Source organism: Notolepis coatsorum (assembly GCF_963971535.1).
Source record: "Notolepis coatsorum genome assembly, chromosome: 18".
Classification (NCBI taxonomy): Eukaryota; Metazoa; Chordata; class Actinopteri; order Aulopiformes; family Paralepididae; genus Notolepis; species Notolepis coatsorum.
In genome coordinates, this window is record NC_140182.1 from 78,769,614 (window position 1) to 78,787,958 (window position 18,345).

Here is an 18,345-nt window from a genome sequence, read left to right on the forward strand (position 1 = left end):
TAGTGAAAGGGTTAACGTCTGTAGTGTGTAGGGCTGTCTTAAATACTTCGAAGCTTCGTTCGATGGGCATGGGATTCGAATATGAAAATAAAATTAGATTAAAAAATATATACCGGTATATATGATTTTTTTGTTTTTTTAAATTGCTAAATCAGCTCTGCCTCTCTTTGTTAACTACAACAAGCAATGCGGTTTGTTATTTAAGATGAGGTCGGACTCGGCACTGACAGATTTGTGTTCATTGTGCTGCTTTTATAAAGCCTCAAATGACGGCTTACAATATTTCATGAAAGCAAAGTGTTTTGTTTGTCTAAGATTTAAAAAGGTTTAAACTTTACAGCACTGACAAAGTTGAACAAAGTGGTGTACAAGTTCTCACATCATCTCGAATCTCGGCCCCGAAGCTTCGAATTCCAAAAAAAAAATCGAAGGTCAGCCCTAGTAGTGTGGTAGTGAAACAAATTTGTACATAACCTCATCAAACAAACAAACAACAAACTCATTGGCCGCCAAAAACGAGTATTCTCGTGTTTCGTCGCCAACCGTTCAGCACCAAAAACGAGTTCTCTAGTTTTTAGATCCTTTGATCCCCATTCTAAACACTCGCTCGGAGCTGCCTGCGTCTCCCTGGCACCGCTGCCTACGTTAAAATTGCAATGACAATCAAATCCCGCCAGGTGGCAGTATCGCCTACCTTTTGAACTGGGGATATCAGTTTGTCTTTCAGTACTAAGGTACCCCCGGCTGCTTCCCCCTCAAAGTGAATCAGGACATAGCAATCGGTCGGAGATTTGATGCCTCAAACCTATTGTTTCCCGTATGATAGCCATGCCCAATATACACGAGTAATTGCGATGGGACGATTTTGGAGTACCTTCTGACTAAGGTTAAGGTCTATTTTAGGTAACCTGCTGGTATTTTTTTAACCTAAAACATGCTTTTGTATCGATCACAGTGTCGTATTTTACCGAACCTAAAACATGCTTTTGGTAATGATCACAGTTTCGAGGTAAAACGACCCCCCCCCCCCCCCCTTGATATACGTTGACATATATGGTTTTGAAATATTTGGAGTTTCAGGCGAGCAACCCGAACGATTTGGGCATATGCACATAACACGTCATATCTTGCGATCTAGACATCCAGACATTATATGTACTGGAGATCCCCTGTCAACTCTCTAACGGTTCAAGAGCGCCATCTGGTGGCCGATCGGCAGATCGCCCAGGGAAGAAACAGGGAAGTGGAAGTTGGTGCTCATTTCAATTTGGTCCGATCACTCGCTATAGGTCCCGGGACTCGAGCTCGACACAATGGATATCGATCCGTTGCCAATAACTCGATAAACAACATGATTTGGACGTATATAACCTGGAAATGGATCGGGTATTTCTATATCCCAGAATAAAAAAATTCTGTTCCACGCTCATCTCCCAACGGCGAGAGGAAGCTACGGTGAGTTTCAGCGTTATTTTGTAATGTCTTCTATACTAACTGCTCCAATGATCATATCACCCACACTAGATGAATGATATAACGTTGCCCACGGAATTATAAACGACCCCCCGCCCAACATCAGATCATACGTAGTAACTTCTAGAACCACGTCCAGTTGAAATTCTTTATCTCGCGCCGATTGCTATCAAACTGTATACAATCATCAATATAATGCATTTAGGGCTATAAATCACGTTCTGGAGAAAGCTGCAGAAAACGATAAAAACATACTTATACTTTAGACCGTATTTTAGTATGAATATGTGAATGAAAAAGTATAACGTTGCTACACCCTGAACAATAGATATAAGACTTTGAATGGGCCATGGTAATGTCAATTTAGCAATACAATTTAAAAAGTTATAGCCCTGCAAAGAAGGGGAACTTCTCCATGTTAAATAGGGCTGGCGAGGGATGGTAAATTATGAATTTAACCCCGGCGATCAAAGGGTTAATAATTAATAAAATTATAAAATTTTATAAAATGTTCAATCAATTAATCAATCAATCAGGGAACATAGGACCCGGGGGAACATAGGGATGATCCCGTATTTTAAGGTCCCCAGAGTTTGCTCTGAACAGGGTGAATCTACATTTTGCAATGATGCCCCTCTAGTTCATGGAATGAACTCCAACAGTCCTTAAAGCTTGAGGTTCTCCCCTCTGTTGCAGAGTTTAAAACCTTGATCTCCAACCTTTGTCAATCAAGTTGTTATCCTAACTGAGGTTCCCCTAATTTACAGTCACGTCGAGTGTACATGCACAAATAAGCAAAAAACATGTAAAATCACACAGCATATATCATAACAGAGACAATAAGTCGAGGCAAAGAGCAAGGATAACCAATCAATTAAAACATTTACAACTTGATTGACAATGATTGGAGATCAAGGTTTTAAACTCTGTGGCGGCTGGGTGGCGCAGCGGACATTGCGCTCGTCATCAACGCAAGAGACACCGGGTTCAAATCCAGCTGTCGGCGTTGCCTCCGGCTTGGGCCGGCCGTCATACTAACTCAATTAGCAGAGTTAGCGGGTGGAAGTCGATGGGTGGTAATCTGGACGTTGTGGACAGCGACTCCTACAGGTCGGTTGGGGGACGCCTGCACAGCAGAGACAGGAAATGGCGGGGGTAGTGAGCCTCCCACACGTTACACCTCGCCAATGAAAGTCCGCGCTGGCAGGTGAAAAGATGAGACAGGCTGCCTCCTCGTGTATCGGAGGGGACACGTGATGCAAGGCTTCTATCCTCCCTACAACCGGCCAGTGGGGGGCATATGCGAGCAACGTTCAAGACAGGGGAGGGGAAAATTGGCACCGCGAAATTGGGATGAGAGAAAAAATAGAAAAGTGGAAAAGTGGATAAATAAAAAAAAAGTTTTAAACTCTGCAACAGAGGGGAGAATCTCAAGCTTTATAGACTGTTGCGAGTTAATTCCATGACCTAAAGGAATCATAGCAAAATGCAGATTTACCCTGTTCAGAGCAAACTCGAGGGACCTTAAGGACCAGCCAGTCACTAGAACGGGTTCCATAATTCCATTCTAATAATGTAGTATAAGGAGGTAGCTTACCAATAAGGGCCTTAATAATTAACCAGTGTTATACCAGTGTTGCACCTCTCTCCTCTGCATCAGAGAGGGCCAACCAGCCTTCTCATAAAGGACACAGTAATGAGTGTCGTACCGATCATTAGTGATGAATCTGAGGGCAGAGTGATAGACTTGAGTCCAGGGATTTAAGGGTTGAGGCCGCAGCATGCCTAAAAATGACATCACCATAGTCCAGGACTGATGAGAAAACTTCTTTGACAACTCTCTTCCTACTAATCAAAGGAAAGCTGGTTCTGTTCCTGTATCGAAAGCCAATTGTCTGTCACAACTCTGAGGCAAGGTATTTACATATAACCATGTCTAGCTTATATGTATATACACACACACACACTATACTAGCTTTGGTTCAGCATATAAACAGCTTCCCGTAGCGAACGGCACAAATGACCCCGGAGCGCTCGATGTTCTCGATGCACAAACAAAGCAAATTGCCAAGCCAATGAAACACCGGCGAGCTCAGAGCCCAGAGTGCGGGCCGAGGAGGTCCGACTTCCTCTCTGTTCCACCGGCAAGCTCAGAGCCCAGAGTGCGGGCCGAGGAGGTCCGACTTCCTCTCTGTTCCACCGGCGCGCTCCGAGCCCAGAGTGCGGGCCGAGGAGGTCAGACTTCCTCTCTGTTCCACCGGCGAGCTCAGAGCTCAGAGTGCGGGCAGAGGAGGTCCGACTTCCTCTCTGTTCCACCGGCGAGCTCAAGAGCTCACAGTGCGGGCCGAGGAGGTCCGACTTCCTCTCTGTTCCACCGGCGAGCTCAGAGCTTCATATGGAATGTTCACACATGGGCAAAAGAATGCATTGCTGACTAATCACTCTTGAGCTTCCTTGAAGGACTAAAATGGACCATGTGTGAAAATAACCTCTAGGTTTGAGAACAGCCCGGTAAGTGGCCTCACAGGTTTGGGAACATTTAATATATATATATATATATATATATATATATATATACAGTATATATCCATCTCGCTGGGCAGGGCGCGACCTCAATAAGAGCTTGTCAGTTATCACTGACGTGTTAAAGAGGCTAGAATAAACAGTAGAATAAAGCTTATACACCTGCATATAACCCATATAACTCTATGATGGCATGTACAATAGCACTGTATATATGTATATTTATTTATTCTTACCGTATCCACATCATACTATATCTATATCTGTATTCATTCCTCAACTACTCTTACTAGTTACGCTGCCAGCCAGTAATACTTAGTACCATAGTGTCTTTATACCTGTATCACTGTACATACCATTAATACTACACAAGCCTGTACATACATCTGATTAGCACTATTACTCAGTAGTATCAATTTATATATTTTATACCCAGTTTAATCACCTGTACATTGTATATTACTATAGTACTTTACTGTTACATTTGCACTCTGGTTGGATGCCAAACTTCTTTTCGTTATACCGTACTTGTGCTGTATGATGACAATAAATTTGAATCTAATCTAAAGACGACTCACTTTCTCAGTCAAACCGGCTTGACTGGTTATAAGATGACACCAGAAAATGTAACCAGTCTCTACTGGTGATTAGTAACTGTAGTTATCACATACCGTAAAGGGCTGTCCATGTCTGGTTGATGACATCTAGACACACCGTTCCTGACCTGAGAATCATTAAGACAGGAGTTTAGTCATTTGTTAAAGCAGAAGCAAAGGAGCTACATGTCAGTCTATTAAAGGGGCACTTCACCAAAAGAAAACGCTGATTTATTTTGCACATAATCTCACACATTTTCAGTTTGACAATTATTGAGAACATATATTACAGTAAATAAAATGGTACTTCTTACTGTCTTTTACTATTATAAACATTACTATTATACCTATACTACTACTTATCATGCTAATATGTCTACACTACTATGCACTCAAGAGTGTAACACTCAAGTTCGATACTATTTGACAAACAATGCCACTGAACCTTAGCTGCCAGAGATGTACCCCTCCTGCTGACTTGTTGTTCACAATTTGTAAGTCATTTGAATAAATGCATCAGCTAAATTAATAAATGTTAATTAGTTTGAATGTGGCCACCAGTGTTGTCGTTGGGGACGTTGAATCCTTGTGTTGTGATAATGTGAATGTGTCTGAGATTATGTGCAAAATAAATGAGCATTGTTTTAGGTGAAGTGCCCCTTTAAGTGAAGAGAAACCAAAACGAGAGACAGTGATTTAAAGAGAAATCCCAGCCTTTCATCAGGACCTTTCGAATTTCAAAATGTGGAACTACTCAACTACAGTCAAACACCTTAATTTATAATACTAACCATTATCAGAATGCAACTATGACTGTGGCTGTTAATACGTATATGTTTTCTTAGTTAGATTGCTTATCCGCACCCTAAAACGCATACAGTACATAACTGACGGTTGAGATTGGACTACTTACGCTTCATCGATGTTGGGATGAAATATTTTATTCATGAACCCTATAAAAACAGAAGCACATACTTTCCGTCATTGCAGTGGAATAGGCCCTTTTCACAGAGGCCATTTTGACATGTCATCGCAGGGTAAACATAGGTTAAGATGAGATAAGACAAGATATTCCTTTATTGATCCCCTTGGGGAAATTCGGGTGTCATAGCAGCTTGGAGGAGGGGAGGTACAGGTATGGGCAGGGACCAGGGTAATAGTAGAAAGACATAAATATAGGCAATATAATTTGATCAGACTATAAAAATATGAGGGAAAAATAAACATTGTAAACAATATAATTAACTCAGAATATATAAATATGAGGGCGGCTGAGTGGCGCAGTGGGCAAGGCGCTCGCCACTAACGCAGGAGATGCTGGGTTCGAGCCCAGCTCTCTGCGTTGCTTCCGGCTTGGCCGGTCGTCATACTAACACAATTGGCAGTGTTGGAGGGTGGGAAAGCCGTGGGTGGGGATTGGACGTTGTGGATAGCGACTCCTACAGGTCGGTTGGTGCGCCTGTACAGCAGAATCAGGAAGTATCGGGGGCAGCGTGAGCCTCCCACGCGTTACTCCTCGCCACTGAGAGCGACAGCTGCCTCCTCGTGTGCCGGAGGGGACACGTAATGCAAGGCTTGATCCTCACTGCAGCCGACCAGTGGGAGGCATAGTCTAGCAACGTTCAAGACAGGGAAGGGGAGAATTGAAGGGAGAATTGGCGAGGCGAAATTGGGATGGGAGAAAAATAGAAAATAAGGAGAAAAAGTGAATAAAAAATAATTTATATATAAATATGAGAAAAATAAACTGTAAACTAAAGGTGTGTGTATGCCCCATCGGTTATATTATACATTTCAATTAGGTGGGCCAGAACTATTTCAGAGACACAATACCCAGGGCCCTGGCTCCGGCACACCTAAATGGAAGGGAGCCATAATTAATGCTGTAGCGTTAACTACACCCGTGTTTACCCTGCGATGACATGACAAAATGGCTGCTGTGGAAAAATAACCTATTTGAAGGAGAACAGATGCTGGGAGAGGGAAATAGAGCACAACCAATAATGTGGTTAGAAGTGCTAATTCCAGGATTTCATCAGGGTATCTGCAGGTTTCAACAAGTTAAACTTAAGACATTTTTAATACCACTTAGAGCAAAATGTTATACCAATTTCACAACCATACTAGCAAAAGAAATACATAGCGACACTGAACTGGCAGCTGCACTTACGTTCCAATTTAAATTCTTGCGCATTCCATACAAGCTCACCAGACGCAAAAAAAACAATGACTTGAATACAAAAACATAAAATTTTATATTATTTAATCTCTCGACAGGCTTAATACCTTTTAAGCCTTAAATAGAGAATTATGAATTAAATACTTTTTAATACCCGGCAGATACCCTGTTCATGTTTCATGCTCAACAAACCTACCTATTGATGGGGATTTGAAGGGATATTTGTCTGGCAGGTCGACCCGCACCTTCCACACACCTTCTTCATAAGCCGCTGAAAGACAAGATTTGTTCACGAACAGTCCAACAACAAAACATAAATAAACCCATTTAAACTAAAATGGCCACCAGGCCAAACAACATAATCCACTGTGTTAAAATCCACCTTTTCTTTTCAAAGCAAGAGTGATAACAAAGTAGAATGCTTCAACGGTGTGTAGATTTCAGGACAAAGTGTAATGCAAGTGTAATGCAAGAACGTAATTCCAAGAAGAATCAAATCTAACATGTAGGAGGAAATGTCAGAAGGTGCTTACTTTCTGGTGGTCCATGGAACTTCACCACAAACTCGTTGAGTCCACTCAGGATGGTGACCTCATGCTTGCTCTCAATGCTGAACTCCGGTCAAGGAAGAGACACGCCGGACCAGAAGTGACACCACAGAATAATAAAAGGGAATCGACAACTAGGGACATCCCGATCAGGTTTTACTGCCCCCGATCCAGATCAGAGTAATTTAATATCGAGTACCTGCTGATACAGAGTCCCAATCACATATTAGTATTTTCCTAGATAATACAGCAAAACAGTGCACACTTCAAGTCTATTAAAGTTAGTAAAACCATTTCAATGTAGGTAAAATATGCTTGGTAATTGAATAATTCTGCTTAAAGAAGAAAATTGACTATATCACAGCTTTCCCTTAATGGTTTTCGTTCATATTTTTAACAAAAGGATCCGATTTGATTGGGCTAAATACGAGATAAAATAAGATATTCCTTTATTGATTGGGCATCATCATAGGAGCATGGGGGGGGGGGGTATAGGTATGGGCAGGGTAATAGAAGAAAGACATAAATATAGCTATAGGCAATAAAGTTAGCTATAGGCAATAAAGTTAGATCTGAATATAGAAATGAGACAAATAAACAGTGTAAACAAAGGTGCAGATGAGCGTCTGTATGCCCTATCGGTTATATTATACATTACAATATCCGATCAATTCAATCACGCCGTGATCGGCTCCGTCCACATCCACTCTGAAAAAGACGGCTGGATAAATCGAAAACCAACCGGGATCCAAACGATGGAATGCGACACGATTAAGAACAAAGACGGACTCGCTCTCTCGAGCCGGAAACACGCCGGAGCACAAGGTCAGACGCACTGATCAATATAACATGGCACACATGGCATCGGATCAATAATGCAGGGATCACCGATGGACCGGCTGAGCTGACACCACGCATCTCAACTTACCACCTCCACCGACCTCACACTCGACCAGAGGACCAGAGTTCACAGGACTCAGCGGGATCACCTTAAGACGAGACTAAGAGAGCGGCTTCTCGCATCACAGGGGAAACAAAGAGCCTTTTAGACTCATTTATTCATAGTATATTTGATTAAAGGGGCTGTAAGTGTTGTTTTTTGTTCAAATAGGTCTACATATTGAAATAATAGCTCTACATTCTGACAGCCATCACTGATATAGAGTGTCTGGACAGTAACGTGGGTCTACCAGTCCCTCCGCTCTGCAGTAAACACAAAATAAATGTCTTGGTGTCCTGTTCCCACTTTATCCAATGGGGAGAGAACTCCACAATGCAAAAATAGTCTGACAAAAATAAGAAATAATGACTAGTTTTATATGTGCTTGAAACAAGTAAAATAATCTGCCAGTACAGTCAGCTAATTTGGCTTGGCAATATTTCTTGAAATAAATAATACAGTAGGGCATTCTACCGAATTAGTTCAAAGTGCTGTCCCACAACAAGAAAAACTATTTAACAAAACAATTAAGTTACTATTCAGACAGATATTTACTAAGAATATGTTATGATAGGTGCGGCTGAGTGGCACAGTGGGCAAGGCGTTCGCCACTAACGCAGGAGATGCTGGTATCAAGCCCAGCTCTCGGCGTTGCTACCGGTACGGCAGAAACAGGAAGTGTCGGGGGCAGCGTGAGCCTCCCACGCATTACTCCTCGCCACTGAGAGTTCGAGCTGTTGCGGTGAAAAGATGCGACAGGCTGCATGTGACATGCAGTGTTGTGCTAGTTACTGAAAAATAGTAACTCAGTTACTTTACTAGTTACTTAATTTCAAAGTAACTTCGTTACTGTACTAGTTACTTACACCCAAAAGTAATGAGTTACTGTGAAAAGTAACTATTTCGTTATTTAAAAAAAAAAATTTAAAAACACAAACAAATGTTGTCCCGAGTCGATATAATAAGAAGTGCGCCGGTTGAAGGAACAGCCTTGATGTCGCCGGAGCGTTTCATTATAACCATTATAATTCAAGGGTACTACGACTATGCGTGCACCTCATGGTACCAAAGCACCTCAAAGGCGCTTAAAACAAAATTACAAACATCACAAAACAAACTGGTCAGACTACTACTTGACCTGAACCCCAGAACCCACCTCACCCCTGCCCACTTTGACAACAACCTAGGATGGCTTAGAGTAGACGACAGAGTACAGCAACTTGCAATGGGCCTGGTCTACAAGATACACTATACGACTAAGGTACCCATGTACATGTCAAAATACTTCCCAAAGGTCAGTGAATACCACAACCACTACACCAGAGGAAGCTCAACAAATCATGTAAAACCCAGATTCGGCTCAAACAAGGGACTAAACACGTTTCGCAATTATGCCACAACAATGTGGAACGCCCTACCCAAAGCTAGGGGTAACAGTACTGTATATTTGAATACCGTTTATGTCACAAATGTATCAGTACTAAATACCTATATGTCCCTATGCCATAAATGTCATGTATGTTGTGTATGTCATAAATGTCTATATGAATTGAAAATGGGGGACCCTGATGGAAACAAGACAAACGTCTTTCTCAGGTCTGCATCCCCTTAACAATTGTATGTATTGAGCCGTACTGTATTGTACCCATTCTGCAATCTGTTAAATAAAGTTCTCATTCATTCATTCATTCACCATCTTGCAAGTTGCAACGTTGTTTAAGATATCAATCAAAGCATTGCAACGTTAGAATAGTTAGGATATCAATTGTGCATGAAAGGACTATATTTATATTGTTTGATTAGTATTATGAGATTCCCTGGCAGATTTCGTACAGTCAAAATCCGTTGATCAACTTGAGTTTCAGTGAACAGTGAACACATTGCACTCACCAAAGTCTGCGGTGGTCGAGATGTAGTAACGTTAGTCCAATTGACTCCAGCAGCGCCTCAAACATGTTCTTTATCTCGTTTCCATGTTGTTAGGCCTGCCACGATAACACATTTTGCTGGGCGATTAATTGCCCCCGAAAATATCGCGATAAGCGATATTATTGCGACCGGTTAGAGAATTTTTTTGTTTTGGAGAAATTTATTTCCCAAAAGTTCTCAATTTTCTTTAAAAAATTCACTAATATAATGATAATAGCATAATAATGCAAGGACACCGTTTCAAAGTGCAATAAACTTTTATTTAACATTGGAAGACATTTTAAATATCCTAAATAAAAAAAATGCTCAGTTTGATTGTTTATTATGAAACTGGAAACAAGCCCTCTGTCTGGCTTTTTGTGTCATCCTTTTAACATGTACATGTATTATTAATGTACCTTGCGCCGCGGTACCATGTACAAAATGTTAATAAAGTGTGAGAAAAAAACTGGAAACGTAATAAATAAAAAGGCAGTGAAACAATAATCAAATAAACACCAAAATATATACTATCTCTATTGGAATGGAGACTTCAGCACAAGATAAACTAGGGATGGGCAAAAATAATCCAGATCGATTGATCACATGATGTACTCGAGTACTCGTGGAGGAAAACGCTGTACAAAATAAACGTATTTTCCGGTGTTTTAGACTTTTATTTTGAAGCCCACCGCTCCGTCTTTTCCGGTGTTTTAGACTTTTATTTTGAAGCCCACCGACCGGAGCGGAAGTATTGTTGTTATTATCCTAGCAGCCAACTTGTCTCGTCCGGTTCTGTGTTTTTGAGCTAATGATAAAACAAATGTTGAGATTGTTGGTGAACAACTAACTTTAGGTTAGTTTTAACGTTAGCTACTAACGTTAGATGCAGCTACTACAGGCAATCAACGATGAGGAGGAAGCATCAAAGCCGTATATAATAGAATAGCCGTGGTGCGTACTAGGCACGAGAGCGCAACTGTGTTATAATAAATTAATTTATGTTTAACTTGTCCCCGTGTCCAGTCCTTTGACCACCCGTTCATTGTAAACAATGATGCATGTAATTGTATTAACGTTATTCTGTGTTGTAGCTATGCTATACGTTGTATTTAGTTTGTTAGCTATTTAGCTAATGTTGTTAGCATTGAGTGAGCATCAACGAACGCTAGATCTTTAATCTTTATTTAGCAGTCCAGTTTCTCCGGGCAGTAGCGAGTAACTACTTCGGTCTAAAAATAGCTAACGTTACACTACAAATAACGCTACTTGGTTAAAAGGAGCAACACTATTGAGAAATGTAGTTAAGCTATGTGGCGTTGCCCCACGGAGCTCCTGTGCTGTGCTCTGTAGTAAGGCCAGCGGCCCCCCACACGGAGAGTGACTGACGAGGGGTACTGGTTCCGCCTCATTAAAACAAACGCGCAAATAGCAATTAATCGCGCCCGTCAAAATCATTGCATTCATTTTAATTATCGCGCCGATTAATCGATTTATTGCTTATCGCGGCAGGCCTACATGTTGTATATTAATTATCTCTCCAAGTAGTTGCTAAATGGTTTGTTAGTTCGCTACTACTGTTTTGTTTACAATAGAGAGGGTCTATTTCTTTCCATAGCCGCATTTCTGGTTTGCGCATTTATGATTGGCCAGTGGCCACTGACTGACGCTCTCTGGTCAGAGAACGTCAGAGAACGTCAGTCAGTGGCCAATCAGAAATGCGAAAAACAGAAATGCGGCTACGGAAAGAAATAGACGCTCTATTGTAAACAAAACAAACTCAGGCTAAATCAAACGGAGTTAGGAGGAGGCTCGCTATGAATCTACATAAAAAGAACGCAGTAACGAACTAACAAACGATTTAGTAACGGTAACAGCGTTACTGAATTTAAAAAGTAATGCGTTAGAGTACTAGAACGGCAAAAAGTAACTTCGTTATTGTAACGCGTTACTTTGTAACGCGTTAGTCCCAACATGTGACATGTGATGCAAGGCTTCTATCCTCAGCCGACCAGTGGGAGGCAGTCTAGCAACGTTCAAGACAGGGGAGAGAAGAATTGGAAATATGAAATTGGGATGAGAGAAAAATAGAAAAATGGGGAGAAAAAGTGGATCAAAGGAAATATATGTTATGATCTATTTAAACCCAAGGCATTAAATTATATTATGATGAGCTAAATATATACAAAATCATCATTTATAGGGTACTTTATATTGGGAAGTAACTGTCCCAAACGCGTCTAGTTTTTTACCAACGGATTTCCAGTTCCGCGTTCTGCGATCTGATTGGCCACTGACGTTTCTGGTGTGATCTGATTGGCCACTGGCGTTTCTGGTCATGTGACATGTGCGCCCAATCGCGTGACGCGCCCATTTCCGCCTCTAACAGCCTGCAAACTACCTAACGCCTAGTTTATCACTGGTTAAGCTTAGGCGACTCTTTCGAAGTTGGTTAAGGTTAGAGTTTGGAATCAGGGCTGGTGTTCTATCGCCCTGCTCTAAGACAAACTCTAACCTTAACCAACTTCGAAAGAGTGCCTAAGCTTAACCGGTGATAGAAACAGGCGTCACACGATTGGCGCAACCAGAAACGTCAAATCAAATCAAATAAAATGTATTTGTAAGGCCCGACAACACACGTTAATTTCCCCATGGGCCGTACATGTCTTCTTTAAACAAGTCAAGAAGAAACATAACAATAAGTCAAGAACAGAACAAGAACACCATAAGGTCTAACAAATTTCAAATAAATGCAAATAAATGAAAGAATGCAAGCACTCCCAGACATACCCCACGCGAAGGTAAGGAAAAACTCACTAAAACCTAACAATAGGGAAAAAATGCTCCACAGGCAGTGTGGCCAATCAGATCGCAGAACACGAACGCAGAACTGGAAATCCGTTGGTAAAAGTAATCAGGCGTACCAAACCCTGACATGTAAATTTCAATGTATGTAAATAACTTTTTTTAGATTTAGTTCAATGGTGTAATTTCAAAGATCTTCATGATTAAGTTTAAACAGAAGTTGAACGATTTAGATTTATTGTGAGTTTAATTTTTTTATTAAAAAAACTACTCAAAAAACCATGTCCCTAGTTTTCATGTCACTACCGAAACACAGGAGTTTTAGTCCATTGGCTGAGCCTGGTTTTTAGCCACACCCCTGCATTTTTTACCAGGCATTGACACTGCCTCCCTGTCCCTCATGGCTGCATGGTAAGTAGCTAAATCCCATACTTTTGAAATAAATGTGTTCCAAATTCTGAAAATCGGTGTGTAACCATAATAATTGTCACCACCAAACACATATATTCTTCAATTAAGTAAACTTTTTTGGGGTTTCATGCAGAATATTATGTTTTTATGTGTGTACACCTCTTCAAATATGTGTATACTAGCCATGTGCTTGCTAGCATTCTTTAGTTATGCTCAAAGTTAGCCAGAAACAGTCACTACCGAAACATATGGTAACGTTTTGGTAGTGACAAAATGGAATGGTAAGTAGTTAAATCCCATCATTTTGAAATAAATGTGTTCCAAAGTCTGAAAATCAGTGTGTAACTTTAAGAATGGAACATATATTCTCTTCAATAAAGTCGTTTTGGGGGTTTTATGCTAAATATTATGTGTTTATGTATTATGCAGTCACTACCGAAACACTGGATGTTTTGTAAAAAAAATTATATTGAGTTATAAACTAAAATGTTATGATAATGATTGATTAATGCATGTTAAATTTCTTGCTCTTTTTAAATAAATGTGTTCCAAAGTCTGAAAATCGGTGTGTAACTTTTTTTTTTATCCACTTTTTCTCCTTATTTTCTATTTTTCTCCTATCCCAATTTCGCCTCGCCAATTCTCCCTTCAATTCTCCCCTCCCCTGTCTCGAACGTTGCTAGACTATGCCTCTCACTGGTCGGCTGCAGTGAGGACCAAGCCTTGCATCACGTGTCCCCTCCGGTACACGAGGAGGCAGCTGTCGCATCTTTTTACCTGTACCGCGCAATCTCTCAGTGGCAAGGAGTAACGCGTGGGAGGCTCACGCTGTGCCCGTTACTTCCGGATTCTGCTGTACAGGCGCACCAACCGACCTGTAGGAGTCACTGTCCACAACGTCCGATCCCCACCCACCAGCTTTCCCATGAACGACCAGCCAAGCTGGTAGCAACGCCGAGAGCTGGGCTCGAACCCAGCATCTCCTGCGTTAGTGGCGAGCGCCTTGCCCATTGGGCCACTTAGCCGCCCATCGGTGTGTAACTTTAAGAATTGTCACCACCGAACATAATTCTCTTCAATTAAGTAAACTTTTTGGGGTTTCATGCGAAATATTATGTTTTTATGTGTGTACACCTCTTCAAAGATGTGTATGCTAGCCATGTGCTTGCTAGCATTCTTTAGTTATGCTCAAAGTTAGCTAGAATTGGCACTACCTAAACATATGGTAAAGTTTCGTAGTGATGTGATCATTTCGGTAGTGACTAAATAGAATGATAAGTAGTTAAATCCCATCATTTTGAAATAAATGTGTTCCAAAGTCAGAAAATCAGTGTGTAACTTTAAGAATGAAACATATTCTCTTCAATAAAGGTAAACGTTTGGGGGTTTTATGCTAAATATTATGTTTTTATGTATTATGCAGTCACTACTATTTAGTTATAAACTAAAATGTTATGATACCGATTGGTTAAATGTACGTTCAATTTAATCAATCATTAACTCTGAAATCAATATGATCAGTGTTATGCATTTTACAGAGAAAGATTGCTTTTAGATTTTGATCTAAATGTATCAATTGAACTTAGAAATTTGGTAGACATTTTATTTTTAATGATTTAATTGTGAAAACCTTCAAGAATAATTTTCAAAAATTATAGTGTGTATTACTATGTTTCGGTAGTGACCATTTTTGGGGGGGGAAAACATTCCAAAAGATTCTGAAAATACAATATAAAAATTGCCGGTATGCTCACTATGATACTTTAGATATGGTACAATATATATTCTGACAATTTTGGGAATAAACATACAAAAAATTCTAAATATTTCCCACCTGACTTTCAACCAATTTGGTAGAATGGCCCATATATATATATATATATATATATATATATATAGGGTTATCTCTCCTGATTGGATGAAGTGGGAATGGGATACCAGAATATGTATTTTCTGTTTACTGCAGTAAGAGAGTGGAGGGACTGGGAGACCCATGTTACTGACCAAACACTCTATATCAGTGATGGCTGTCGGAATGTAGAGCTACTTAACACTTGTTTTAACTAAATAATACCACTTAGAGCGACTTTAAGTCATCTTGGTAGGAAAACAGCTGGTGACTGTAATCAAACAGGTGATCGTCATCAAATGACAACCGTGACCGAAGAACAATCTTGATGGCATTGGGCCAAACGCATCACCAGTCATGAGAACACTAGGAATACTCCTTTCTCAAGAACAGGGCGGCACTGTGACGCGGTGATCAGCACTGTTGCCTCACAGCAAGAAGGTCTTGGGTTCATACCCCAGCAGGGGGCCTTTCCGAGGAGTTTACATGTTCTCCTCGTGTTCTGTGGGTTCCTCCGGGTACTCCGGTTTCCCCGACCCCCACCATAAAGAAAGACATGCATGGCATGCTGGGTACATACTCCTGCCGTTGCCCTTGACCGAGGTACTGGCATTGCAACTGCAGATGGTCCCCGGGCATAAAAATGACTTATTCTTCTTCTACATGATGTCCGACTCGATACAAATAGAACCACGCTCACACAAATAAATCTTTTCGGACTCAAACTATCCATATGGATGAAATTACTTCGGGGCATGACGTGAGGTAACGCAAATGACAACATCCGCGAGTAAACACAAAGAAGTACATAAACATTACGAGTGACGGAAGAACAACACAGGGTCTTCCACCTAACCGAAGGAACCACTCGTCGCCACGGCCGTAGCACTGGCACGCGGCAGGCACGGTTCAGATAAGGATCGACATGCTGCTGAAGTCAGATGCTGGTAGGTGAGGTGGATTACACCTGTTTACCCTGTGATGACATGACAAAATGGCCACCGTGGAAAAGGGCCTATTTGAAGGAAACGGGACAGATGTGGGGGAGGGGGAAATAGAGTATAACCAATAATGTGGGTAGAAGTGATCATTCTAAGCTTTCATCAGGGTATCTGCAGGTTTCAAAAAGTTAAACTTAAGACTTTTTTAATACCTTAGAGCAAAATGGAATACCAATTAAAAAAAATAAAACACAGCATCACTGACCTGGAGGCTGCTAATTTAAATTCTTGAGCATTCTATACAAGCTTTCATGCTCTTCAAACGTTTCCTAACCTATCGATGGGGATTTGAAGGGATATTCACTCTTTACCTGCTTTTTGTAGGTAACTGTTAGCGGGAGGAGGGGCGGCTGGCAGCTGGGAGAGGATGTGTCATAATTACCGGGTGTGGTGGCGGCGGTGACAGCAGGAGACGATATTGAACGTCTGACAACAAAAACAACACAGTGGAATGACAGCCTACTGTGTATCTAAAGAAAAACATAGTCCCACGCACCAACGAGAGCGGCGGTTAACCCCGTTCCCTCATCCTCTCGTAAATCACTCTCTTCTAATATGACAACCCGAGTCGGCTTTAGATTTATCTTACACACAAATACGTCCCGTTTAGACAAACCGCCAAACCATGAGGACTATGGCTAGAAGACAAACAGTGGGGCCGAGGAGTTACACGAGCCACCGACCGTATGCTGGAACATTATGGCTGAGAGGCATTCAGATCATCTACCAGGCAGGCAAATATGCAATTTTTCTATTAAAAAAAAAGTTAAGTGGTGGTGGTTACATTTTGGACGGGAAACCTTTCAGTCTCCTATGGTGGAACACAAATATCAGACGAAATAGCTTGGATCTGAGAATGCAGTCTCTCGAAGTATAAAGATTAGATTCAATGTATCGTCATCATACAACACAAGTACAGTACAACGAAAATAAGTTTGGCATCCAACCAAAGTGCAAATGTAACAGTAAAATGCATTATATACAATGTACAGGTGATTAAACTGATAACATATACATGAGTACTACCGAGTAATAACACTAATCAGATGTAGAGCGGCTACGTGGCGTAGTGGGCAAGGGCTCGCCACGAAATGCTGGAGACGTTGGGCTCGTCAGTTCGAGCCCAGCGCTCCACATTTGCTTTCAGTTTAGCTGGTCGTTCATACTAATACACATTGGCCGTATTAGGGGGTGGGAAACTGATGGGTGGGGATCGGGCGTTGTGGACAGCGACTCCTACAGGTCGGTTGGTGCGCCTGCGCAGTAGAATCAGGAAGTGTCGGGGGCAGCGTGAGCCTCCCACGCGTTACTCCTCGCCACTGAGAGATCGAGCTGCGCAGGTGAAAAGATGTGACTGCTGTTACCTCAAGTACCGGAGGGGACTTGTGCTATGTATGACTTAGTCCACATTGCAGCCGGCTTGTGGGAGGCAAGAAACAGCGTCCGTGACAGGGGAGGGTTGAATTGGATGATACGAAATTGGGATGGGAGAAAATATAGAAAAATGGGAAAAAAAGTGGATTAAAAAAAACACTAATCAGATGTATGTACAGAGTTGTAGTATTAATATGTACAGTCCGTGATACAGGTATAAAGACAGTATGGTAGTAAGTCATACTGACCAGCCAGTGTAACTAGTAAGAGCGGGTAAGGGATATTATGTACAGATAATATAGTATCTATAGAGATATGTAAAAAGGATGACGACAGATTATATATATATATTAGGGCTGTCAAAATTAATGCTTTAACTCTGTAGATTAATTTCAATTATTTAAAGCGTTAAAAAAAAAGTATCTAGATTAATCTATGGAGTGAAAAATGTTCAACGTTCTGAACTTTCAGCAGTATATTAGCTTGTTCTTTTTTTGCATCGACTCATGCACCTTTTTGAAAAACATTTGACATGAAGATGGAACACATATGTTGTTAATATGATTTATATTACTGGTAGTTCATACAAGACATTATGGTCCAATAAGCCAATCTGCACTTTAACATAGGCCTTGGTTGTTTTTATTTGATAGCGCCGCGGATATAAGAAAGCGGTCTAGCTGAGTCAATGTTGATGGTTGTTGAACATTTGTATTTCACAGGAGAGAAACTGTATTC

General features: G+C 41.1%; 1 protein-coding gene across 1 annotated transcript in view; it reads right to left on the minus strand.

The window, feature by feature from the left end:
* The window catches only part of LOC311245551 (ubiquitin-conjugating enzyme E2 H-like), a 34,935-nt gene that overhangs the window by 12,869 nt on the left and 3,721 nt on the right, over window positions 1-18,345 (minus strand). The window contains exons 2-5 of the mRNA XM_084335439.1: window positions 7,305-7,381; window positions 6,968-7,042; window positions 5,506-5,545; window positions 4,668-4,720 (exon numbers count right to left, since the gene is read on the minus strand). Coding sequence (XP_084191565.1) covers window positions 4,668-4,720; window positions 5,506-5,545; window positions 6,968-7,042; window positions 7,305-7,381 — 245 coding nt within the window. The remainder of the gene's footprint in view (window positions 1-4,667; window positions 4,721-5,505; window positions 5,546-6,967; window positions 7,043-7,304; window positions 7,382-18,345) is intronic.